The sequence below is a fragment of the Gasterosteus aculeatus genome, chromosome 21, assembly GCF_964276395.1.
Source record: "Gasterosteus aculeatus chromosome 21, fGasAcu3.hap1.1, whole genome shotgun sequence".
Classification (NCBI taxonomy): domain Eukaryota; kingdom Metazoa; phylum Chordata; class Actinopteri; order Perciformes; family Gasterosteidae; genus Gasterosteus; species Gasterosteus aculeatus.
In genome coordinates, this window is record NC_135708.1 from 12,667,528 (window position 1) to 12,691,448 (window position 23,921).

Here is a 23,921-nt window from a genome sequence, read left to right on the forward strand (position 1 = left end):
ACCACCCGAGCTGCACAGGCTCCACCACAAAACAGCTTCTCTCAGCATGTTTTCACAGGAAGAGGAGAGGGAGGGAGGGAGGGAGGGAGGGAAGAGAGAGGGAGAGCCCTTTGCCTCCACTGGCTCAGCCCCAAAGCCTCATTATTCTTCCTCTTTCTCCCTCAATTGAGTTTTTTGTCGACACGTCAATGTGGCATGTGTGGTTTCATGAAAACTGTCATATGTGCAGCAGAGTGCTGCACAGTAACACACACCGAAATGATTTATTTGTCTTTCTCCAGTTTTATTTTTTTTTAAAGGAAAAGAAATATTCCTTCATCTCTTTGACTACCTTTTGGTTCACCTTTCCTTTACCCTCATGCCGATCAACCCACTTCCAGCCACTCAGGGCTTTCTCATGCACTTGGATATTTGCATAACTGTCAACTTGAAGAGAACATTTCTTTTCTTCTCTCCAACCTGCCCCCTTTTTTTTTTGACCTGCCAAGGTAGGCTGTGTCCTCTCTGCTATGCAAATCCATTGCTCGCTCTCTCTTTCTGCCGGAGGGGGCCGTCACAGTGCTCGAGAATTGATGTGTTTTCCTGGGCGCAGAAATGTGGCAGTTATTCTCAAGTACAGTACGTGTGTTCCTCTGCATTTATCGTAACCTAATTAGTTTTGCGCGTCACACAAGAAGCGCCACTGGAGAAACTCCTGCGAAATAAGTCGTGCGGGCAGCTGAACATCGAAGTTGATCATCACACAAACGTGTTGTGAAAGTACTTATAAAACCAGTGTTTATGTTTCAGGATGATCTCACTCATCACCGAGGACAACGAAGAACACATACTCTGTCGCATGCATTCATTTAGATACACAGATCTTCGCTTTCCCACTTTATTTGACACACAGTACAGCACACGTGGGAGGAGCTCCCTCCCTCCCTCCTTTCCTTCCTCCTTTCCTCCCTCCCTCGAGTCAGTGCGGCTCTTACAAGGCGTTGCATGCAGTTTACTCCACAATGCGTGGGTGATCGCAGGAGGATGACGGTGAAGTTGGTAACTGCAGCTGCCCGATGAATGAAGGCGCAATTATGCCCTGTGAGACGGCGCGGAGCCTTCGCAAGAAAAAGTGATTTGCTGTGAATGAATCTGAAGAAGAAGAAGAAGAACTGGATCTCGGCGTCGAGGGTCTCGGCTGAGAAGTTTTCCCCAGAAGTGATCTAAATTAACCAGCAGCGATGAGGTCGAAGATTTCTACAAGTTGGATCGTCCGAGGCTGGATAACGTGCGCCCTGGTCTCCTTTTACGCGCAGGTAAAATGCAAAATAACACTTTGTGTTAAATGGAAGGGTTAAAGTTGTCTGATAACATACTGCAAATAGTCAAGGGAGATGATAATTACTTCACTGTTGCGTTTCAGGAGAATTGACTAAATTATGAAAATTATATTTCATCTTGCGTGAATACGTGCAGGAGGAGGGTGAAAGAGCGGATGATGTGTCACCCCAACACATTATTTGTATGAATTGGGCAAAGGGAGGGGAATGTAAAGGGGGGGTAGTTGGGCCTGAATCCATGTCGCACTGTAACCAAACGGCTCATTATGAGAAGAAACCTCCAATGCGTTATAAGCAGATGACCAACTAGCGTCCCACAGACACCCACAAGTGTTTCCAACCCGTGCGGCGGGGCCGCGCGTAATGCCCCGCGGCTGAACCCGCTTCAACTAACCGACTGTTGCAGTGATTGACGTGAATGGCCGGCGGCGTGTTGTTGTCCACGTCGTTGGTCGTCAAGTCCAGACAGCTACCTCCTGACCAGGTGGAAGCAGTTCCCGAGATGTGGTCGCGGTGGTGGGACTGCTGGGCACCAGCGTTGCCCGCTGGCCTCCATAAGCCTGCGTCGTTGTGACCGCAGACGCTGGTTCTTTTTGTTTGTATTCTGCTGCGCTTCACTGACGTGAAGTCGCAGGAGAGATCGCGCTTATTAGGCGGGAGCCCGAATGTGGCCCACGCACACTTCCAGAGAGAAAGATGTCAAGTTTTTAAAAAAAAAAGTAACTTTCATCTGCGTTTTGGTGGCAAACGCAAACTTTTGGCGTTGGGTTTGTTCTCACCATGCTCTCGCCATTGCTGACTCACTGTATCCCCCTCAAATTCCCCTTCATTTTTTTTTTTCAATTCCAAATTAATTTCAAGCATTGAGCAATACAAAATTGCTTCAAGATGTCGGGAACTTAAAAGTCAAAGGTTATAATACAACATGAATGAACTGAGATTTGGTGGAGTCATTGATTTGCTCTTATCACATGACTCCTGTACTTTTTTTATCATAGCCATTCATGCATCTGATCATTCTCTCATCCAGCCATTCAATAGTCATCTGGCATCTCCCTCCATCTAATATTCAACTAGCAACCTTTCTTTGTTGTGATCACTTAGTGAAGAGATTATTTTGTAACCCTCCAGCTCCCTTCATCCATCCAGCATGTCTTCAGTAGGCTTGAGCAATAACAAATCCTTGCCTCAGGCCTTCAAACCTCATTTGACTGTATAAACAAGTTATCCAATAGATAGACAATAGAGCTCTGTGTGGAGACATTATAAGATGGTAATAGTTTTAACGCCTCAACACAATCTTGTTGAGCTCTGTCTTCAATCAAAACAATTACCAGGTTAGAGCTTGCAAGCTGATGGAAGAGCAATAGTTTGCCGTGTCTTTTAAATGCCACATCGTGGTTACATTTGTTTGTTTAAGTCGGGAGCATTTAAAATGTTCTGATTTCCAAAGTACTAATCGCAAGTGCAAACATTGTACCAAGATTGCATTTTTCGTTACGCTTTTACATGTTGTAAAATGCAGCAGATTCTTTCCCTCATCACGGACGAGGCGATAACGGGATAAAGTCACGCCGTGCTTCTCCTGGCTCCACGCCAACGGCTGCCGTTGCCGTTATGCAAATTCCACCCGAGAGATGGAATGCGCTCTGCGTCACACCTCCTCTTTGCTATCAACGTCGGACAAACGCTTGTGAAATGAGTTAACGTGGTATTAATTCATATCGCCATGAGCAACAGGACACTCAATCCCTGTTTGTCTTTTGTCTTTATTTTATGATTTTTTTTTCATCTTTTACCTCCCACATCTATTCCTTCACACTGTCTGTCAGCCTCACGCACTCAAACACCAGTGTATATTTGAATCCCTGGAGCAGATAAAGTTAGATTTGAGGTTGGATATTCCATCTTGACAGTCAACATAACCTATAATCATATAGGGTGGATCCACTCTTTTTCTCTTACATTTATATCCAAGCAGTCGAAACTTACTGCCTCGCATAACTGACACCCAATATTTAGATGTGGCGGTAACAGAAATACAATTCCCGCCATTCTTTTGGCTTCCTCCGAGGGGATTGACCGCCAGCATCGTTTGTGTCTCCACATCTCGGGCCGATCCGTCCATCCACCTCTGTAGAGTAAACAAGCATGAAGCTCTCAGCCTGGGAACCTTTCCTTCGTCTGTCACTCCTCTGCTGCAGCATGTGGTGCTTGTTAGTGCTGCGGTCTGAGCTGTGACTGCAGTGCATCATGATCCCTCTGGTTACATTCTAAAACAAAGACACGGGTTGATGGGTGAGAGGCTTAATGGGGTTGATTAAATGCTGCGGTGTTGTCGGGGTGCTCTTGGAGCCGCGGCGTCCAGACAAACAGACACTGAGATAGGCGGCGTTCATGTGGAGGTGTGAGGAAGAAATGCCACGCGGAAAGATGAGCACAGGATGTGAAACACAATTCCAGAGCGTGGATCACCTTATGTTCTTATCTGATTCTTATATTATTGTGCCTCTTTGGATGGAAAGAAAAGAGCCATTTGTCATCGATATGATGAAGGACTGACTGATGGAGGAAGCCTCTGGAAGGAGCAGGAGGACGAGTTTCAACTGGAGCGTTTCTTCATAATGAATGACTGAATTAGCAAATTGTTTCACGGGGAAAAGAAGCTGTCTGAAGGGCTGAGTGGGGAAGAAAGTAGAAGGTTGATTCTAGGTCAGAATGCAGTCAGGCCTATAGGTTGTATTTTTTTTACACATATATATAGACCTGTGGCTTTGGCACAGCTTCTGTCATAACAGCCAGATTCTCTAATTCAGCAATGTGGCTAGGCGTTCACTGACCCTTAATTTAGGTTGGCTGGAGGATGTGTACAGTTTGTGAGAGTCTGCACGGCTTTCCTTAATCGCCTTTACTTAATGAGAGTTTCCGTTTGTTCTTTAAAATATGCACACTGGTAACTTCCATGCTCCTTCCAACTAAAGCTCCAGCACACACACTCTAAGGACTCAGCATCATTTCCAGTTAGAATATAATTAATTCACCACTTTGCTTAAGTGCTTTTTTTTTTTATATCTGCAATATCTGTTTTAAATTTCAAGCTGACTGAAGAGGGTTGCATTAGGATCCAGTCTGTTCTCTCTATGTGACTGGTTGCTATTGGGGTTTGGTTTGCTGGTTTGGAGGGTGTGCTGCTGTGCTGTGGTCAGGTGCTTCTGAGAGTATGGAAAGAATTCCTGGGCACGTCTTGGAGATATTTAACCATACTCTTCCTCTCATTACTCACCACCATCTGAAAATATCCAATGCGGATTTGAAAGATGAACCGACGAAGGAGAAGGATTGCAAGAGAAAAGTGTGGCCTGCATTTAGGAAAGAAGCATTGAAGCTTTAGCTTTTCTTTAGAAGAAATTATAGTTCTCATGTAAATATGTATATATAGATAATATCCTCTGTGTTATTAAAGGAAATATGACTGTTTTGTTTCCTGTCTCACTAAAAGCAAAACTGATTTAGCAGAAAACTGATTTTATGTCCTGATCTTTTTTTTAGGACGCCGTCTCCAAGTCTCTCCAGTGTAATGAAACACATTATTTAAAAGGCTCAAGATGCTGCAAAAAGTGTGGACCAGGTAATAGCACACACACACACACACACACACACACACACACACACACACACACACACACACACACACACACACACACACACACACACAGACGTCCAACACAAGAAAACAGAGTGCGCATACAATACAAAATAGATTTCCATTCACAAATATCCTGAATCAAAAGAGGAAGCATGTCTAAAAAAGGAACATCTTGGCCAAAAATGGCACAGACGTACGTGTGATTTCACAACCACACACATTACACAAGGATTTGCGTTGACATTTGGTCCACTATAATGTACCCACTCATTTTAAGAGAAATGGTGCTTCGATTTAGCCAATTTAGTTTTTCTTTCAAGTTTTAATTGATTATGTGATTATTTTCAGGTCGTAAACTTCATCTGTCTTTGTTCATCCCACCGTCTCTTTCCCACTCACTTATTTGTTTCTTCTTTTTGTTTAGGCCTCCGTGTGTTTTCCCACTGCACCAATTCCCAACAGACTATATGTAATAGTTGTAATCGGGATGAATACCAGCCTGGCTGGACTGAAAACCAGAGCTGTCTCAAGCAGAAGTACTGTGACCAAGGTCAGTACCAGCCGTCTGGAGCTCTTCATAAACCAGTTAAAGTATAGATCATAGTTTATAAATATCTGGTGTCAACTCCCTCTTAGTCTAAAGCTCTACAACAGAGCCTCTGAGGGTCAACAAAGTTAAAATGAATTATTCTAGTACTGTTGTAGTGATTCTTTTTGGCTGAAATCACAAAATGAGCAAAATGTGTAATCGTACTCTATATGTAACAAATCAATTCCAAACTAATATAAATATAATATTTAAATCTGCCCTTGGGTTGGGGCTTAAGCTGTAACACACAATCATTTCTTCAATGTTTTGAACCTACTTTTGCACTAAAACACTTGTACCACTGACTACCAGGTAAGGGTTTTATGCCGAGGCCTGAAAACCTTGTGGCAGAGGAGCCGTGTCGCTGCAAACAGGACTTCCAATGCCACCCCATCAACTGTGAGTACTGTGAGAAGATACCCAGCTGCAGTACTGGATATGGACTCCAGGTGGACCCCGGTGAGACAAATGAACACAAAACACCAACAAAACAACAAACAATTAAGCAACCAGGAGTGTCTCTGAGAGCTTTGTTGCAATTTATTATTGATTTTAGAGTCAACCATTGGAAGGAAGACATGTGTTGCGTGTAAAAAAGGCTTCTTCTCTGCTGACAACAGTGCGGAACAATGCAAACCATGGACAAAGTGAGTGTTTAAATGCACACACAAAGACACACACAGATATTAGCCTGGAATCATGAATGGAAAATGCATTTGGGTAGTTGACGTGTGTCTCACCAACAGTCAGCTGTTATGAGTAATAACTCACACCACTTCCCCTGGAACCCTTGATCAGACACGAGCTTCCACTGCCGCTTTGATCCTTAGTGACGATGGAGAGAGGGAGGAAGAATTTAGTTTTTCTCTCCATCTGTTCCCCTTTTCTGTCCTTCGTCATTGCAGATTCATCTGCAAATTCTCTCGGGTCGGCGTGCAAATTGTAGAGGGAAAGAAAAAAAAACAACAACAGCTAACGAGTCCCGTTGAAGAAGTATTCCCCCCGTGACTGGTGCGTGTTTGTGATTTCATCCTCCCGTCTAGTTGTAAAGCCGAGGACAGGAGTGAAACCCAGCCGGGCAGCGCCGAGGCTGACGCAGTGTGTGGACCACCTGTCTCTGGTAAGACATCATTCACTGCAGACTGCGACCACACAAAGGGTGTGTGATTTATTCCTTAATTGTTGTATATTCGGCTGAGAAAAGTTGTCTGTAAACTGCTCTTTCTTGCAGGTGCAACGCCCTCCTGGCTCATCGTCTCCGTGCTGTCCGTCATCACTGTTCTCTCTCTCCTCATCCTGCTCCTCTTCTGCTACAAGGACAAGCTGAAATTACTGTCTGGTTAGTCACTGTCACATTATAACTATGATGTTTCATTGTTTTTTATCTTTTTAAGGTGTCACTCAAAAACAGATAGTCAGAAGGGACATGCAATCACTTTAAGTAAACATTGTAGTACTTCCTAAATCCTAAATGATCCCTTATGCTGTTCATTAACCCTTTTAGCAGTACATCTTCACCAGAGATTATTAAGAGTCCTACCACTGCTTATGATTCTGTGTTAACAAAACAATGTGATGTTTCTTTGTTTAGTAAATCTACGATCCTGTGTGCAGAATCTGAAGAGGACTAGGATACAACAGGTAAAGTGGAGTTTTGTTTCAAAAGCCATCGCAAGTAATGATGTTATTCATGAAGCATGTGATCAAAAGAAAGAATTAGGAACACAAACAGCTGTTATGTCTATTACCACTAGGTATCTTTTAACTACTTATGCTAATGATAGCAATAGCTCACAATGCCCATTTCGCTCTGCTCTCCTAGGAGACCTTGGCCCCTCTTTACCACAGTGGAGCTGGAGGAGGACTAGCAGGGGGCCCCAAATATACACCGTGCGATACGACCAAACTCATCTGCCAAGCCCCCCACGGCCCCGCCGACGGGCACCCTTGCACCTTCCCCATGTCCGTTCCCGATGTCAAGGTCTCACTGCCCTTAACGGGGGAAAGGACGGAGGAAGAAGGCACCAAGGGGAAGGCAGCGATGGAGGACCAGAGTGAAGGGTCTGGGGAACCCGAGGAAGTGTCAGAAGAAGACGAGGTCGTCAGCGCGTCTCCCCTTTTGGCGGGTTCTTGCGTTTGTCTCGTTCCTATCCGCGAACCCCTGGAAGTGGGGGAGAATGAGGACTGTAGCCAGGCCGTCAGCTGCGGCACCCCAGGAACCTGCTCATGTAGAGGGCCGGATGGAGAGAGGGATGCAGACGAGAGTGGGAAAGAGGAGAATGGTGGGAGTGCAAGGGCAGACGGCAATGGCGGAAACGGAGGCGGAAACCCAGAAAAGATCGTTTTGACCAAGAGTGAAACAGGCGTTGCGTCTCTCGTGCCGCTTTCTCCTCCGCTCCTCCACATCTCCTCCGTCATACCTCATCCCAGTACACTTCCTGAACTCTGCCTGCCGCTGTCTCAGGCGCAGACGAGGTCGGAGTTCAAAGCACACCTGACTGACAGGTCACTGGTGAAGCAGGAGGAGTCGTACACAGAGAGCAGCACAGCCTCTGCGATGATCTCGGTCAGCCCCTTGATGACTTCCTCGTCTGTTGGAGATCTTAACCTGGAGAAGCCCCCCGAGGCCTCGAGCCCGGAGCTCGGCCAAGGACTCTCCTGGGGCCGCAGCAGGGGAATAAAACTCTCTTCTGGAGAGTTAGATCTTGAGTGTTCACCTGAGAGCCTCCACAGTCAGCTGACTGAACCAACTCTTACCTCAGGTGGGTAAACATGTAGCACTCGCGCTGTATATTGTGCCATAAAAGAGTCATAGTATACAGTATAGTGTATACTATACTGTATATTATGACTAGGCATGACTAGGCATCAAAGAAGTGCCATAAAAAAGTCTCAATACCTTATGTTACACAAAAATGTCATAGTATGTCATTAAAAAGTCATTTTAAGTCATTATATAAAATGGCATAAAAATGTAGTGCTATAGTCTAAAGAATTACCATGTTATAATATGCCATGAAAAAGTAATAAAGAAGCAATAGTAGGATGTGTCATAAAGAATTCAGAGTACTTTTTGGTATTAAAAACCATGAACTTATTATTGTAGTGCTACAATAAACATGTCATAGTATAGTGTCATTTTGGAAAAGAAAATCTGAATACTAAATTATTATTATTGCATAATTCTGACTTGGAAAGTTGATCTCATAGTTGTGATTTAGTGTCTCATAATCGCCACATTGTTGGTGACCAAAACCAAATGTTGGTCGGTGGTAGAAACGGGCTTCCATACATACGTACTCTCATTCCCGGAAAGTCAAGCTATTTTTTTCCAAAACCCTCCTGGGGCATAAAAAAAGAAGCTGTGGAGATGGATACTTCCTGAATACTTTCGCGATGACCACCCAACAATGTCAGTGGACCCTGAAAGCACCACGGTTGTGTGCTCGGGGGGGGGGGATATTGGCTCATTACAAAGACCGTCGGACCACAGCTGTGTTTGCCAGTTTTTGGTTCTTAGTTATTTGTTTGTGAGTCAGTCACAACCACCGTAATGCCCCAGTGTCAGTGTGATTTAACGCAGCAGGGCTCTCTTTCTGCCGAATAGGTGGGACTGGCCACCAAAAAACAACACAATGAGACTCATGTTGGTTTTAATGGAAAGTTTTACTGTCACACAGTCGACCTTGTATTGTTCTCGTTGAGGCCGTCACGCGCTGCCAAAAGGACATATTTATTTATTTAGCTGTATTATGACAACGGTCCCGTCACTACACTGCTTCGATCAAATTATTAGGCGAACACTCTGTTTCACAATATAAATAAAAAAAGGTGTGTGATTGTTTCCAAGAAATATATCTTCTGCAGCCAGTATTGATAGTTTAACTCTGGATTAAAGGGGACCACACACAAAGCAGGAATACGATCTGAGTTTGATGAGCCAGTGAACCACCAGAACCACACTCATACAGTGTTGTGTGTTTGTTTGTGTGTCTGTGTGTGCCAATGTGGAACATGCCATCTACAAAGCTCCTGTTTACCCAGAGTTCCATAGGGTTGCACAAAATGACCACAACTTTGATTGAAGAAAGATGTTGCGCAGCTTGTGTAATACTTTTATAGCCCAGAAGAAAACACACTGACACACAAACATTTTGACTCTCACTGATGAGTTGGCTCTTTAATTATCCCATTTCCCATCATGCAGTAATCACAGGTGGTCAAATGGATTTATTTATAATTGTGAGACTATTGTCTCAGAGCGTAACATTGTCAGTTGTACGTTGGACTCTCAGCAGCTTCGGGTTTGGGGGTTAAATGCATTTGTGCAAAGAGGACACATCAAAAGTTGTAAATGACCCAGATATATTTTACTGGTCGAGGAATCAAACTGGCCGCTGTTCAGGTAACACGAGAAACGTTTGGCAGGGAGGAGCTGTGTGCAGTTGTGGTTTTCACTGAGACTGAGAAGAAGAGAGAGAGACACAAGTTCAACTTTAGTCTTTGGTTCAAGGAAAATCGGCCCAGCTGAAGAACCAAAACGGATTCCACAGAGCTTTGTTATAAAAGTTGTGGTGAATCGACATATTTTTTTGGGAGCCAGACCTCTCAGACTGAGATTCCAGGAAATGTTCTCAGATGGGTAACACAGAGACACACTCACTTTGTGCGTACTTGCGCTTGTCGGCCTTTGCAACTTCATGGGGATGTGTGTGCTGTTCAGTGAGTGTGTACGTTTGTGTAAAAGCTGCGATTGTATGTATGTGTGTGTATGTGTGTGTATGTGCGGCACATGTGCGAGCCGGCATGAGCTGTGAGTCACTGAGGTACGGCTCGTCCTGTCGGCTGGCTTAATGAGGTGGAAGATGGCTGACAAAAGAAAAACACACGTTACATTTCCTAATTCACCTGTTTCGCTGCAATTACATGAGTTTTTTTACGTTACTTGTGGAGAAACACTGGCACAGTACTGGCTGGAAATAAAGATTAGCGTGAATACAGCGTTATTTTTGGCAATTTATTCAGCTATGTCTGAAGAACCTTTTGACAAATGAGTTGTTTTCAGAGGGATTGAGCTTCTCACGCTGTGAAGCGCTACACACTGAAACAAATGAGACGGAAAGGATACGATACGGCGGTTTATGTCGCTGTGGCCTCTCTGTGGTCATCCTGCGTGGTCATTACACCCACTGTCCATCTGTCATCTGAGCTTGGTCGAGATTTAGCTCCTTCTTCACTGACATCATGAATCTGGAAAGATCTATCTGACTGGGCGGGTGAGAAGAGGGAGACTGGGGGGGGGGGGGGGGGGGGGGCCACCTCTTGCACAGCTGTACTATATATCAAATTATCTTATGATAATAAATTGTCATTCTACCCTAATCCAGGGATTATAGTTGAGTTATTTATCATGAATCCATGACTTTTGTTAGATCAGCCTACCCTTTCTAAAAAAATATCAAATATGACCCACAAATAGTGTCTCATTTCTTCATTCCTACTCCTCACCACCCCCCCTTCTCTTTTTCTCCCTCCCGTGCTTCTCCCATAAAGGTCAGGTGTCAGGGAGCCACAACACCACCTTCATCTCCAGCGGCCAGGTGATGAACTTCAGCGGCGACGTCATAGTGGTGTACGTCAGCCAGACGTCTCTGGGCAGTGACGGGGCCGGTCAGGACGACGCCTTCGGGAGCCCCGTCCAGGAGGAGTCCGGTGAGACGGCCCCGGTTTTAAGGAGCGCCGCGAGGCCGCGGGGGGACTCGGTCAATCGCAGCACCTCGCAGGACGAGACGCTGCCCGTGCAGGAGGTGGTGGAGGAGCGTCCGGCGGGAAAGTGAAAAGTGACTCAGAAGGACATTATTGATCTCCTATGCAGCCAAGAACCAAGACTGAGCTTCCTCTGTCCTTCATGGACAGCACAGTCCTCATCTCAGTGACAATCATTCAGAAAATGTAAAAAAAAATGACTCTGATCAATTCAGTTACTTCAACTTAATGTGTTAGCTTATGTTACAAAAAGCCTGAATGAATCTGCATAACATCCCTGCTTCCTGTTAAAGAGGAAAGAAAAACTGCCATTTGAAATGAAGCCGGGGAGAGAGACACTTTTTAGTGATGCGGAGCTGCAGATCTATGTCTGCATAATCTTTTCTTACTCATTTGTCAGTGAATCTTGCCTCAGGCATCTCCAAAACGCCTTTATTAGTTTTCCATTGGAAGGCTTCACGCTTTCCAATGGAAACTCCCTCCGATCCAGACAAAGATGGGGCATTTGTTGAGAATTAGTAGCAGAATTAGCGTTCGAACTGGAAGAACGTTATGTTCTTATTGTATGGAAATTGCAGTTGGGTACATGATACATTTTTATTTTCCCACCATCCATCCCTGATTATCCCGGATTAAACTCTAAACTACATTTCTGTGTTTAACATTTCTAAAAAAAGTATCCTTGCATAACAAAATATCCACCATGTGGAAATAATTGTGTTTGCTCTCACAAAATCAGGATATGACGGTAAATATTTTATGGTATGAATCTAATCCACCAGCTACTTTACTATCTGGCCATTCAGTGAGTGAGTGTTTGTCTTTTGGGGTTACAGGGTTTGACAAAAGATCATTTACAGTAAAGGGACATATCCAGTTTTGGAACAATGTTTATTTATCCCATTATGTCTTTTGACTTTTTCAAAATGATCTTCTTATTGCACCACAAGTGCAGTGTGTGTCAAGGAAAAATGCTGTGCATTTAATAAGCTATATTCTATTGCTGGTTTGTTTTGTCTCATTAAATTTTAATGCACAAACCTTCATGAAGAAAAGTTAAATTTCCATCTGTTTATATTTTAATTATTTTACAAAATTAAATTGTCGATCTATCATTTCAGAAGATATGTGATCAATGTCTGTACATATTTCAAAAGAAAGGGATGTATATGTGAATCTAAAATGAACGTTCTCTTTTTGCCTCCCCTTGTTTGATGTGAGGTGCGGATGCTTTTATAGACGCCATCAACAGCAGGCAGAACTGTTCAGTACAACCTCGCCATATGCTAGTAGCCATTATGTACATATCAATCGAAATCTTTCCAATCAGAGACTGAAAGAATTTTGTGATTGAAATTAAACACCTTTTGCATCTAATACTCTTTATACGTTGCCTGCTTTTTACCTCTGTCGACTTTCCCATTCTGGTTTTGCTAAACCACAATGAACGTGTCCTTTCTCCCCTAAATATGGTCCTCAATCTACGCGAGCAGTGCTAATTACAAATGTGGCCAGTCCCCTGTGTCTTTGCCCCCGCGTTGACGGGCAGACAGACAGGCGGCCTTTCATCGGGCCTGCGGACGGCGAGCAGCTGTGAGGGGAAACCAGTCAGACCGGCCAGCGTCACAGAGACCACATGAGAGAAGCTGGCAGCGCTCATTTGGGCCTGGTTTGGGTCAGCAGGAGTGTGTTTACGCGTGTGTGTGTGTGTGTGTGTGTGTGTGTGTGTGTGTGTGTGTGTGTCTGTGTGCACCTCGTTTCAGCTCACTTTATGGTTGTTTGTGAAAACAGGAAGTTATGACTAGCCTTCACATGGTTTGCATGAGAGCTGAGCCGAGCCAGAACCTAACTGTGGATTCAAATGATTTCAGTCCTGTCTCCAGCTTTCCACGTAGGAGCAAACAGGCCCTCTGCTGCTGGAGACGTGTAGCAAGTCTGCCCCCTAGTGGTTACTGTAAAAAAGGACAAGAAATCACATATGGAAATTTTGACTTTGAATAAGCAATTTGTATTAAAATTTTTAAAAGCCCGTGCTAGTCTTTGGTCTCATTAATGCATACCAATGCAAACATGTCACCCGTTTACCTCCATCACACAATTTTTAGAGGGGAGGGCAGTTTAAACACACTGTCACGTTTGCCACAATCCCCAATTAAGATAACAGGCTCAAATTCAGGTGATAATTTAGACCTTCCTGTGGAAAGCACCAGAAAATCCACAATGGTCGAATGCTGGCAGGATCACGTTTGTTTCCGGGTTTTTAATTTCACCTGATTTACTTAAGATTCATTTCCCCAAAGATCATTTTTCTTCCAGTGGATAAGGTTTCTGGTTTCCTCTCAGGTACGGATTCGCATGCAGGACGTTTGAAGAGATTAAAAGAGTTCAGATCAAACCGCCAGAAAGAAAATAAAGTAGCTTCACTTGGACCATCAGATACAACCTCTCATACTGCTTCCATGTTAGTGTACAAATATCGATTATTATTTCACTCTGTTTTATGTTTAATGATAAACTTTTGGAGTGAGCGAGATTCATGACATCCCAACAATCTGCTCATTTGAAGGCTGAAGTTCACTTTAGAAACACTGCAACTAAATACACAGTAGTTCTCTGTTACTCAGACTTCTGGAACGATAGCACCGCATGCCATGTGACTGCTCGCCGGAAAACCTGTTAAAAATTTGGTCAGATTAATTTGTCACCCTAACAGACTTTTAAATCACAAGACTTGCATGTACTTATGACTGACCGATGCACACGTAATTATGTGAAGGGGGTATAAAGGGCGTACATATTTTTCTCCATCTCCTTTCCCTGTCGTCCTATCATTCTCCCCTCGGCAGTCTTGGGAAGGAGAAATTTCCATTTAAGGAAGGAAACGACAATTTTGTGTCGCCGTCTACAGATATGCAAGCAATCAGGTAAGAAACTCCGATAGGAAGACATAAATAATTCAGAAAAATGATATATTTGCTAAATACATTGATTTCAGGGGAATAAGATGGGTGGAGACGTTGCTCAAGGTCTGTTCTGAAAGACACTGAAATGTCAGGTCAGCTTAAGCTTGTGACTTTTAACTTCATTTTGAACGATAATTATTGTTTAGCATTCACTTTTTGGACGGAGGTGGTAAACGTCACCCACCTTGTAATTTAGTCACTGCCAGTTTATACAAACATGGCACAAAAATGACTCTTGTCTCAGACTTAGAAGTTTTTTTGAATTATCTATCGTAAAAATGGGATTTATTCACAGTGTTTGGTGTTCAGATATTCCCCAACACCCCTTATGACTAACACCTTCATGCTCCACTCCGCAGGTCTCTAATCATCCCCAAGTGGTCCTCAGATGTGCAGCTGGAAGGGAAGACAGCCATAGTAACGGGGGCCAATGTGGGAATAGGCAAAGAGACAGCGAAAGACCTGGCAGGCAGAGGCAAGCAAGCAGAACCGCACATTTAAAGACAAATGAGCGCCATGATGACTTGCAGCCTCTTTGTGCAAATCTCTCTTGCTGTGTGACGGAGAGGAAATTGCGTGGAAATGGTTTGCGGTTTAACAAGCATGCAGGTGTGACAAATATAACAAAGTGGCTCAAACATTAAAGTGTCCAATTTGTTTAATAAATAATACCCACAAGCATGTGAAAAAACAGTGACTTTAATCAAATAAAGCTTAAAACATGTGAGACCAGAGCAAAAAAAATGGAATTACTAATAATTCATGCTGAGACAGAGATAAATGTTAGATAAATGAGTAAGCTCACTGTTTGGGGGCACTGTTCCTTTTCGACACGAACATACATGCAAGCACGCAGCCGTCATTAGGAGGTGTCTGTCTCCGTAGGTGCTCGGGTGATTTTGGCATGCAGAGACATGGCGAAAGGAGAGCAAGCCGCTCGGGACATCATGAGGGAGGTGAAGGGAGCCAAAGTAGTCGCCAGGCAACTGGATCTGGCTGACACCAAATCTATCTGCCAGTTTGCTGAGAATATCTACAGCAGTGGGTGGCACGCACAACGCAACGCAACGCAACACTGCAATACAGTTTGTCCACTCACAACCTGTGTGGTATATATTTTGTTTTCCAGACGAGAAGACTCTTCACTATCTGATCAACAATGCGGGTGTGGCTATGTGCCCTTACTCCACCACAGCGGACGGATATGAGATGCAGTTTGGAGTCAATCACTTGGGTAGGAGATCAAAAGTTTTTGGGACAATGGTCCCTGTTGGTTGGTTAAAAATAAAAGCAAATGATCAACCAGTGTGGCTCTGTTTCCATCACTCCGCAATCCCAAAAAATCCTTTGTTCGTTAGGATGTTTCTTGCCTCGCTTCATCCGTGAACTCATTTACCTCGATGGTTCCCTCTTCAGGTCATTTCTTCCTGACCTTTCTGTTATTGGATCTGCTGAAGCACTCGGCCCCATCCCGGGTCATCAACTTGTCCTCGTTAGCTCACACTATGGGAAAGATCCAGTTCGATGACCTGAGCAGCGAGAAAAGCTACCACCCGGTGAGGGCCTACGCCCAGAGCAAGCTGGCCAACGTCCTGTTTACCAGAGAGCTGGCCAAAAGGATTGAGGGTAAGGTGTGTGTGTGTGTGTGTGTGTGTGTCACAGAGAGGGGGACACATTATGCACCGTGTGTGTGCGTCTTCATGAGCCTTTTCTGTGGCTCTCTGTCTCGTTTTCTCTGCGTACCAAATGGAATTAGCTTCTCCAGCCGCTGTGAGAGTCTCATGCCTCGACCACAGTCGCTCTGGGCGAGGAACGCTTTTTAAGGAATGCACCGTGGCGGCGATTAAACATGTCACTCAGTATAATTAGGATTATGAGTGAGTGAAGGATAACTTGCATTCAAGATCAAGATTCTAACGGTTAAGGTTCTTTATTCGTGAAGATGAAAGTCTTTGCGCCGTGTCATTTTTTGATTTTAGAGCTATTTAGAGCAAAACCCCAGCGGTGGGACAGAAAAGCGTTTTGGAAAAGGGGCACTCACATAAACCCGTTTTAACTGCATCCCCTCGGTGACAGCTCTAGGTGTGACGGCTTACTCCGTGGACCCCGGCACAGTGGACACTGAAATCTCGAGGCACCTGGGGCGCCCTCTTGTGAGCATAACCAAGACGTTTGCCTTCCTGCTCAAGACCCCGGCAGAGGGAGCCTACACCACCATCTACTGCGTCGTCACTCCGGAGCCCCAGATGGTCACCGGAGGATATTACAAGTCAGTCCAACGTGCCGAGCTTCAATCCTCAATTCAAATCAGCCTGACCGGAGCCATTTATGAGGCCTCCCTGAAAGCAGACATCAGGCAACATGACAACACGTGTAAACAGCCTGAGGTCATTGTTTCCTTGATGGTGCATGATGTTGGACAATGCAGTTGCCGTCATCATATCTCATCACGACGTTAATCGTATTCACTGCCTGCTTAGAAACAACAGCAAGAACAGAACCTTTGCAGGACCACATACACCACCAAAAGTCTTATTATAGGACACGTGTCAATCAGCTACATGACAGCTATCCAACAGGTCATACACTGAATGTTTAGAATGAGCTTTTCTCATAGGATACCGCCCCATAAATCTGTAACAATTACATCGGGCCCTTTTGCAAGCTGCCATTCTGGATTTAATTCCGATGCAATTTGATAGGGCGTGTTGCAGCCCTCTCAGTGCTGCAGCACGCCCTATCGCCGTTAATAATGACACTAGTATTGCACATATAGAGGTCCTAACTGTCTTTCCCTGCCTTCCAGGGACTGTGCCAGTGCAATGACCGCAAGGGCAGGTCAGGATGATGGAACTGCCCTGAAGCTTTGGGCTGTGAGCTGCCAACTTCTAGGCATCCGCTGGAGATAAAACATCTAAATCTGCCACACCACATGCCATCAGGCGCTATGCATGGACACTGTTACACTGTTACAAAATATTATGCCTTGCTAGATTGAATAAAAACAGATGACTCCACGTGTTGTAATAGAGGTTTGGTAGTTTTGGAGGATTGGTAAAACTTGACAATGCTGAGGAAACAATGTTCATAGCTGTTGCTGATAAAATAAAAAAAAGCATGGTGGTATTCACAAGTTGTTCTTGTGCGTGTGCGTTTATCTGCATGCAGCAACCTCACTTCCTTTCCACGCGTTAAAATATTTAACCAAAATACACGTGGGTGTGTCGGGATGAAATCCTCAGGACCACCATTTCAGTTTGATATCGGGGGGGGGGCTCAAGCGGCAGGAAGAAAACTGTGACCACAATAACACCGTGATTACCGCATTATGCGCGTTACGCGCGGTGACTGCGCGGTTCGCCGTTTTTCTAGCAGCTCACTGGTGTCACGTACAGCAGATTGTGTGCGGGGGGCGTCATTGTTTTTATCGGAATCCGTTTTTCCTAGCAGTGTCCGGAGCCAGCTCGGTCTGTAACCCGAGTCCTCTCTCCGGCCCGCCGGTCCACCGTCTCCAACGTGCTAATCAATTACGCGTCCGCTCGCTCCTGATTGGCTGAGGCGCGTTATTGTCACCGAGGAGCGCGGCGGGGAGGGAGAGACAACACGATGGATCCGGGAGGTGAATTCATTCCGTGCTGAAGTGGCTCACTGATCCTGAGGTGGGGAATCTGTTGCAGAATGTACTGCAGGTAGGAGAAATGCAACAAAAAATGATTTGGGGAACGTTACATCACGGCAGCAGATTTGGATTTGATTTAACATAAATGTGTTATAGATGCGTCGATCCGGTGCGTGTTTCTTGGCTTGTAAGTGTTAGTATTCATTAGTCACTAGTTAATGAAAAACAGTTTAACAAACAAGTCTGAACGCTTCTCACTCCTGTCAAAATGTTAGTGACTTTGAACTGAATGTTTTTTTGTAATTGTTATAGTATCATCATAGTGTTTTCTTGTTGTAATCCTAATCTGTGGGCTGGAAATACAGATTACAATATATATATATGTGCTTAAATTAAACAAAAGTCAAGCACTGTAATTATCAAAGAGTGGATCATGTTTAGCATGATTCATTTCCCTCTTAACCAATTCACCCAATTCACTTTCCTTTACTTCACTTTCATGGAACATTCCACCAAGGATCAAGTTTCATAATGACAAAGCAGGTTCCTGACGGCAGTCGTACTCATTGTGAAGGTTTCTGTGATTGTTGTGTGTTGTTAAGGGGTGTGTGCTCGAACCGCTGGTCCTCTGAGGAGAGGTTAGATGGGAAAACAGTCATCATCACCGGAGCCAACACTGGTATTGGAAAAGAAACGGCCAGGGACCTGGCAAGAAGAGGTAGTCTCAGGCTTGTCCGTCTCCCCCACCCCCTTCTGTCTTAGTCTATTTCTGTTTTGCTCCCATTAATGTGTACCTGCTTCTCTAGCTTTCATCCTCCGAGCTCACTGACTACCAAACTGACTCACACATTCTACTCTTATTCCCCCGATTAAGTACCTTTAAGGCTTTCGGTTGTTTAAAGCCAAAAAACGTGATCTTCGGCAGCGGGCCCCCGTCCTTCGACCTCCAACATAGAATCCGGTTTTTAATCCCATTTGTGTGCTTATTCAGTGTGCTCATGCTGTTTTGTTGGGACTAATAAACTGTATCAAGGGGTTTTTGTGACTTCAGAATACCTTAACGTCTTGAATGCTCCAAGAAACCGACGTGAAGGGCAGATAGAAAAGAGAAATTCAAAGTGAACATTCCTCAAACCGTAGCTGTGATGGAAGACAGACGATGCATTCGGGGACAGAGGGAGCATTGTGAGGGTCTGCTCCCCTCCACAGCCAGACAGGAAACAAAGAGAGATTGGAGGGTGTGCCCCCCCCCCCCCCCCCCTCCACACCCCCAACTCGCAGACACAGAAACAGAATGAGTAATTAGAAAGTGTTGTTGTTGTTTTTTACATTTGTTGGAAGGCTCTGCGTGGCATCACACCCCCATCCCTCTTCTTTTTTGACGCTACCGCAGTGTATTTGTGGGAATTCATCTGAGGGCAACTGGGGATCATTTTTCTCACCTTATCACATTGCTAAAATATTCTTGAAATGAAATAAAATGAAGATAAACACAGAACGTGGTGAAAGCGATGGGAGGATTGGACAAAAAGAATCATCGTGGCCGGAGGAAAACAACGATAGCTTCTGGAGAATTCCCTGTCAAATTACTGGATCATTTTTCAGTGAATTGCATTACACAGCGGCATGGTGACAACATGATTACATTTGAAAGGATTCATAACACAAGGTGCTTCCTTGGGGTAAATTACCAGGACAACCACACCAAATCCCCACCTTTTTAATCATTTATTTATTACTCATTTGCCAATCTAATTATACAGAATTGGATCTGGTCGACTTTGCCTTTTGTCCTTGTTGCATATACTGACACCGACTGTGCCCCCAGTAACACTGTGCATCATCTGCTGGGTGATGCTCAACTTGATTCCTCATAAACTTCCCTTCTCCCATTTCTTTGCTACTGAATTACATTGAAAGAACTTGGCTACCAGGCAAATGAGGGTTTTTTAAACAATTGGGTTTTCCGACATGGGAACAGCAAGCGGGAACAAAGCCGCTGCTCCTGATTAATGAGCCTCCTCCTCCGTAATTGGTGGGTACAGCAGCTTTTTTGAGTGTCGGGGGAGTTTTCTTTCAATTTGTTACTTGTTGTGTCTGTTGTGGGCGACAGAGAAAGAGAGAGAGAGAGTGTGTGTGTGTGTGTGTGTGTCCTCCAAGCCCCTTTTCTCTGCTCATTAAGGAGAATGCATGTTCATTTGCGTCGGAGGCGAGGATGACACAGTTGAGAGGGTCTTGTGTTCATGTGAGTGAAGCACCTGGCTCAATGAGATGCTCAATGAGAGGTTACAGGATTTAATTGGTTTCTTTTGTCAAAGCGGATGATTTCAGAAAGTACAGACTCACATACTTCCCCCCCTTGATTGGCGTAGTTCGCTCTGTGTGCGTGCAAATGGGCAGTGCTTTTGTAGTTTGTAGTTGGAAACTTTCAAACATTCAAGCGAGCCGCTGTAGAATCTGCCTTTATACTTAGATGTCAAGGTTATATTCAGACATTGGAATTTCTTGTGTAGTGTAAATGATCCACTTGCAGCACAAAGATGAATGGGGACGTGATAATCAGCACGCTTAAACAGACTTGTAACCACTCAAAGGTCATGTGATGTGTGTTTTTTCAGACAGTGGTGTGGAACGGAGCATCAGTCGTGTGAACTTTGGCCCCTGTTTTTCAGGCGCACGCATCGTCATGGCTTGCAGAGACCTGGAGAGGGCCGAGGAAGCCCGAACGGACATTTTGGAAGACACAGGAAATGAGAACCTGGTCATCAGGAAACTGGATCTCTCGGACACCAAATCCATCAGAGTGTTTGCTGAGCTCATCAACAAAGGTAGGAAACGGGAGGCCACTGAAATCTTTACATTTAGCCCAGTTTGTCTACCGGCTCCTTAACCCACTGGTGCGTTTTGCGCGGGGGTTGCACGAGGCTTAATGAGAGGCAAACTGTGAAGGTGCTAAACGCAGTCCACTTACCGTCCCGAGCATCATGCCACTCATTTAACATTTGTGACTCATGGGAAATCATTACTAATTCTCCCTTTTCCTTTTGTCTTTTCAGAGGAGAAACAAGTGAATATCCTGGTAAACAACGCGGGCGTCATGATGTGTCCCTACTCCAAGACCGTTGACGGGTTCGAAATGCAGTTAGGCGTCAATCACTTGGGTAAGTCCTACTGGAAGGCGTAACATTCCGGCAAGTGACGGCTCAGTCGTGCTAATCGACGCAACATTCACAGTCGGGAGTGAAGTTTGTGAATTGTTTATTAACATGAATACGCAGTGATAGGAGGCTAAAGAAGGATATTTCAGCCCATATTACGTTGTGTTAACAAAGCCACTGAACACATGTACAACCAAGCTGGCCGACATGTCAGCCAGGAAAATGAACCAGTGTCTGTTTGGGTCAAGCTGTCCGTGTTTTGCCCAGCATTGAATCGTGGCTTCCTTCCAAATGATCTTCTCCTCAGTGATATTTTTGTCGCAGGCTGAGAAGAACAGTCTGTGTCAGAACATGCTCTCACCCACACACACACACACACACACACACACACACACACACACACACACACACACACACACACACACACACACACACACGCAATGTCACACATTGCACGCGCACATATAAACCTGTGCATCCACGAACATCCTTTACGTGTGCACACATACTTTGGATAATAATAAACACTGGTCAGGTCAACAGGAAGAAGAGAAGAATAGTTTTTAGGGCAGTGGCATTGTGTAGGTGGGCTCTGTACGGAAATCTGATTTTTCATGCACCACTTTATGCTGGAAATGTCCTTATTTCTGTAAAGGAAAACAAAAGCCAGGCGCTTTGAGCAGTAAATACCTATATAGCATCAATCCAACATGTGGTTTACCTCCGGGTATCTAAGGAGCTCATTATCATGGGAAGAGTCACTGTATGTTGACTCTAAAAAAACAGCCTCATGTGACACCGGCATCACATGGAATCACAAGCACATCACATAGTGAAGCTGCAGCAATAAAACCGATACAAGTACAACTTGAACAGAGAGTAAGTAAGCTCTTGACAAGTATGACTTTCACAAATGAGCGACAAAGACCAACCTAGTGGAATAAATGGAAGGGAAAAAGACACACACAGGGTCTTTATGTCATGTTTCCCGCAGGGCATCTCCTATTGACTTACCTGCTGCTGGACCTCATCAAGCGCTCTGCTCCTGCCCGTATTGTCGTCGTGGCATCGGTGGCTCACACTTGGACTGGAATTCGACTGGATGACATCAACAGTGAGAGGAGTTACGACACCATGAAGGCCTATGGGCAGAGCAAACTGGCCAACGTCCTCTTTGCACGCTCACTTGCCAAACTATTGCAAGGTGAGGTGGTGCATGCGTAGGCACACGTCACAAGGGATGGAGGCAAGAAAGAATAAGAAAGCTTTGGTTTTAAATTCGATGGACACATCTCTGTTGTAGCCATGATGAATTCATACCCCCAATTGTTATGATAACACATGGACATGTGCACGTGTTTGGTCAGGCTGAGACACTGGGGATGTTTTGGTTTGGAAGCTTGATGGATCATTTTCTACGGTTTGGGAGCAAACTAGCCTTCACAGTTGTTGCTGAGAACGATGACTCAGAAAGTAGCATTTTATTTAATTTTGCATACAAACACTGACGTGACAAAGTCAAAATGTTCCATTACTTGCACATTCGTTTTCCTTTTCCTTAATGGCAGTGGACTGAAACAAATAACATTCATACAACAACCCCACAGTCTAATAGTAGATTACCAAGGTCTGGAGTCTATCATGTGTAAGCATGGCTTTATGTGTGTAGGTTACTGTGCAGGGGCCTTTTATTCGTGTTGCAGGTACGGGGGTGAGTGTGTTCTCTCTGCACCCGGGGGTGGTGCAATCTGACCTGTGGAGACATCAGCACCAATGCATCCAGGTGGCAGTGAAGATCTTCAGGGTTTTTACCAAGACAACACTGGAGGGAGCACAGACCACCATCTACTGCGCTGTGGAGCCAGGCCTGGACAGCCAGAGCGGGGGGTACTTCAGGTACACACAGTACTAACAAACCAAAAATTGGCCACACAAAAGCTTTAATGTTGTATGATAAACGAACACGGCACAGTGTGTAATGGCCGTTTTTCTATGCCGGGCAGTGACTGCGCTCCTGCTAGGTGCTCAAGGGCGGCTTCGGATGAAGATTTGGCCCAAAAGCTGTGGGAGATCAGCTGCAACATGCTTGGCATCACCTGGCAGTGAACAGTGTTGAATGAGCTGTGCAGTGAAATAACATTGTATGATGTGTTAGAGAGCACTTTCACACACTTGTACATAGGCATTCATGTTACTGTTACTGATGTGCTCTTTATAAATCAAAGTACCGACATGTCAAAACGTTTAGGCTCTTTTATTTTGTATAAATATCAAAATTACATTTTTTGTCAAATTGTGTTTTTCAAGCAAGGTTGCATGACAAAACTGTCTATCTACTATACTTTACTGACCCAAGTGGGCATTCTTTATTGAGACCGTTTTCTAATCTTGAGTGCAGTTGCGCTTCTGTCTTGTTGTTGTAAATGTTAAAAGCGATCCGCCAGCATGGTCTAAACGTGTTTTCATTGGACAGCCCTCTATCACCTGCAACTTCAAATGCAAGCTGAAGAATGGAAAAAAAATTGTCAAGAAACGGCCTGTATGTAAAAATTAAACTAGACCGGTGGACATATTGCAAAGTTCTGCTTGTTTGTGACTTTTACGTAAACCTGACTTCTGTTTAGCAGTTTGGTTGACCGTTTCAGTGTGACACTGGGATAAATGTAACCATTGGGAGTCAACACAGTTTAAGGAAGTTTAGTGTGGAAGCAACGAAAGACTTAAAGTCTTAAAGGCTCAGCCGTGCCACCCATACCGATGAATGAATTTCAACGTGACTCACTCCATGGTCAATTCTTTAAAATCCCAATTGTAATAAATAAATGTTAAAATCCTATCCATTGAACGAGGCCCCAATAATG

The 23,921-nt window shown here is 44.5% G+C and overlaps 3 protein-coding genes across 5 annotated transcripts; all 3 read left to right on the forward strand.

Annotated features, from left to right (window-relative positions):
- The first annotated feature begins 955 nt into the window (after nucleotides 1–955).
- Nucleotides 956–12,697, forward strand: tnfrsf11a (tumor necrosis factor receptor superfamily, member 11a, NFKB activator). Its single transcript, XM_040166970.2, has 10 exons — nucleotides 956–1,295; nucleotides 4,869–4,947; nucleotides 5,390–5,515; nucleotides 5,867–6,013; nucleotides 6,111–6,201; nucleotides 6,598–6,674; nucleotides 6,786–6,893; nucleotides 7,146–7,195; nucleotides 7,377–8,316; nucleotides 11,108–12,697. The coding sequence occupies exons 1-10, from the start codon at nucleotides 1,221–1,223 to the stop codon at nucleotides 11,389–11,391; spliced, it is 1,977 nt and encodes a 658-aa protein (XP_040022904.2). The 5' UTR covers nucleotides 956–1,220; the 3' UTR covers nucleotides 11,392–12,697.
- Nucleotides 12,698–13,942: 1,245 nt separating this feature from the next.
- LOC120811542 (retinol dehydrogenase 11) lies at nucleotides 13,943–17,416 on the forward strand. The gene is made up of 7 exons (XM_040166973.2): nucleotides 13,943–14,244; nucleotides 14,643–14,758; nucleotides 15,169–15,324; nucleotides 15,413–15,517; nucleotides 15,700–15,909; nucleotides 16,360–16,552; nucleotides 17,090–17,416. Exons 1-7 carry the CDS (start codon nucleotides 14,231–14,233, stop codon nucleotides 17,190–17,192), a joined length of 897 nt encoding a protein of 298 aa, XP_040022907.2. The 5' UTR covers nucleotides 13,943–14,230; the 3' UTR covers nucleotides 17,193–17,416.
- Nucleotides 17,417–17,537: 121 nt separating this feature from the next.
- On the forward strand, nucleotides 17,538–23,639 carry LOC120811541 (retinol dehydrogenase 12). 3 transcript variants are annotated; one of them, XM_078095809.1, is made up of 7 exons: nucleotides 17,604–17,972; nucleotides 18,505–18,620; nucleotides 20,575–20,730; nucleotides 20,959–21,063; nucleotides 22,055–22,264; nucleotides 22,764–22,956; nucleotides 23,064–23,639. In XM_078095809.1, the coding sequence occupies exons 1-7, from the start codon at nucleotides 17,962–17,964 to the stop codon at nucleotides 23,164–23,166; spliced, it is 894 nt and encodes a 297-aa protein (XP_077951935.1). In that variant the 5' UTR covers nucleotides 17,604–17,961; the 3' UTR covers nucleotides 23,167–23,639. The 3 variants fall into 3 exon arrangements, with proteins under 3 accessions (XP_077951936.1, XP_077951935.1, XP_077951937.1); XM_078095811.1 differs by having other exon boundaries at nucleotides 17,877–17,972; nucleotides 18,477–18,620; XM_078095810.1 differs by lacking the exon at nucleotides 18,505–18,620 and having other exon boundaries at nucleotides 17,538–17,972.
- The last annotated feature ends 282 nt before the right edge of the window (nucleotides 23,640–23,921 follow it).

Coding starts and splice junctions, on each gene's coding strand:
- tnfrsf11a (XM_040166970.2), top strand. CDS start 1,221: ATGAGGTCGAAGATTTCTACAAGTTGGATCGTCCGAGGCTGGATAACG. Junction 1,296..4,868: donor TGGTCTCCTTTTACGCGCAG/GTAAAATGCAAA, acceptor TCTTTTTTTTAG/GACGCCGTCTCCAAGTCTCT. Junction 7,196..7,376: donor AGAGGACTAGGATACAACAG/GTAAAGTGGAGT, acceptor CTGCTCTCCTAG/GAGACCTTGGCCCCTCTTTA.
- LOC120811541 (XM_078095809.1), top strand. Junction 18,621..20,574: donor CAGGGACCTGGCAAGAAGAG/GTAGTCTCAGGC, acceptor CCTGTTTTTCAG/GCGCACGCATCGTCATGGCT. Junction 22,957..23,063: donor CAGAGCGGGGGGTACTTCAG/GTACACACAGTA, acceptor TATGCCGGGCAG/TGACTGCGCTCCTGCTAGGT.
- LOC120811542 (XM_040166973.2), top strand. Junction 15,518..15,699: donor GTTTGGAGTCAATCACTTGG/GTAGGAGATCAA, acceptor TTCCCTCTTCAG/GTCATTTCTTCCTGACCTTT. Junction 16,553..17,089: donor GTCACCGGAGGATATTACAA/GTCAGTCCAACG, acceptor CCTGCCTTCCAG/GGACTGTGCCAGTGCAATGA.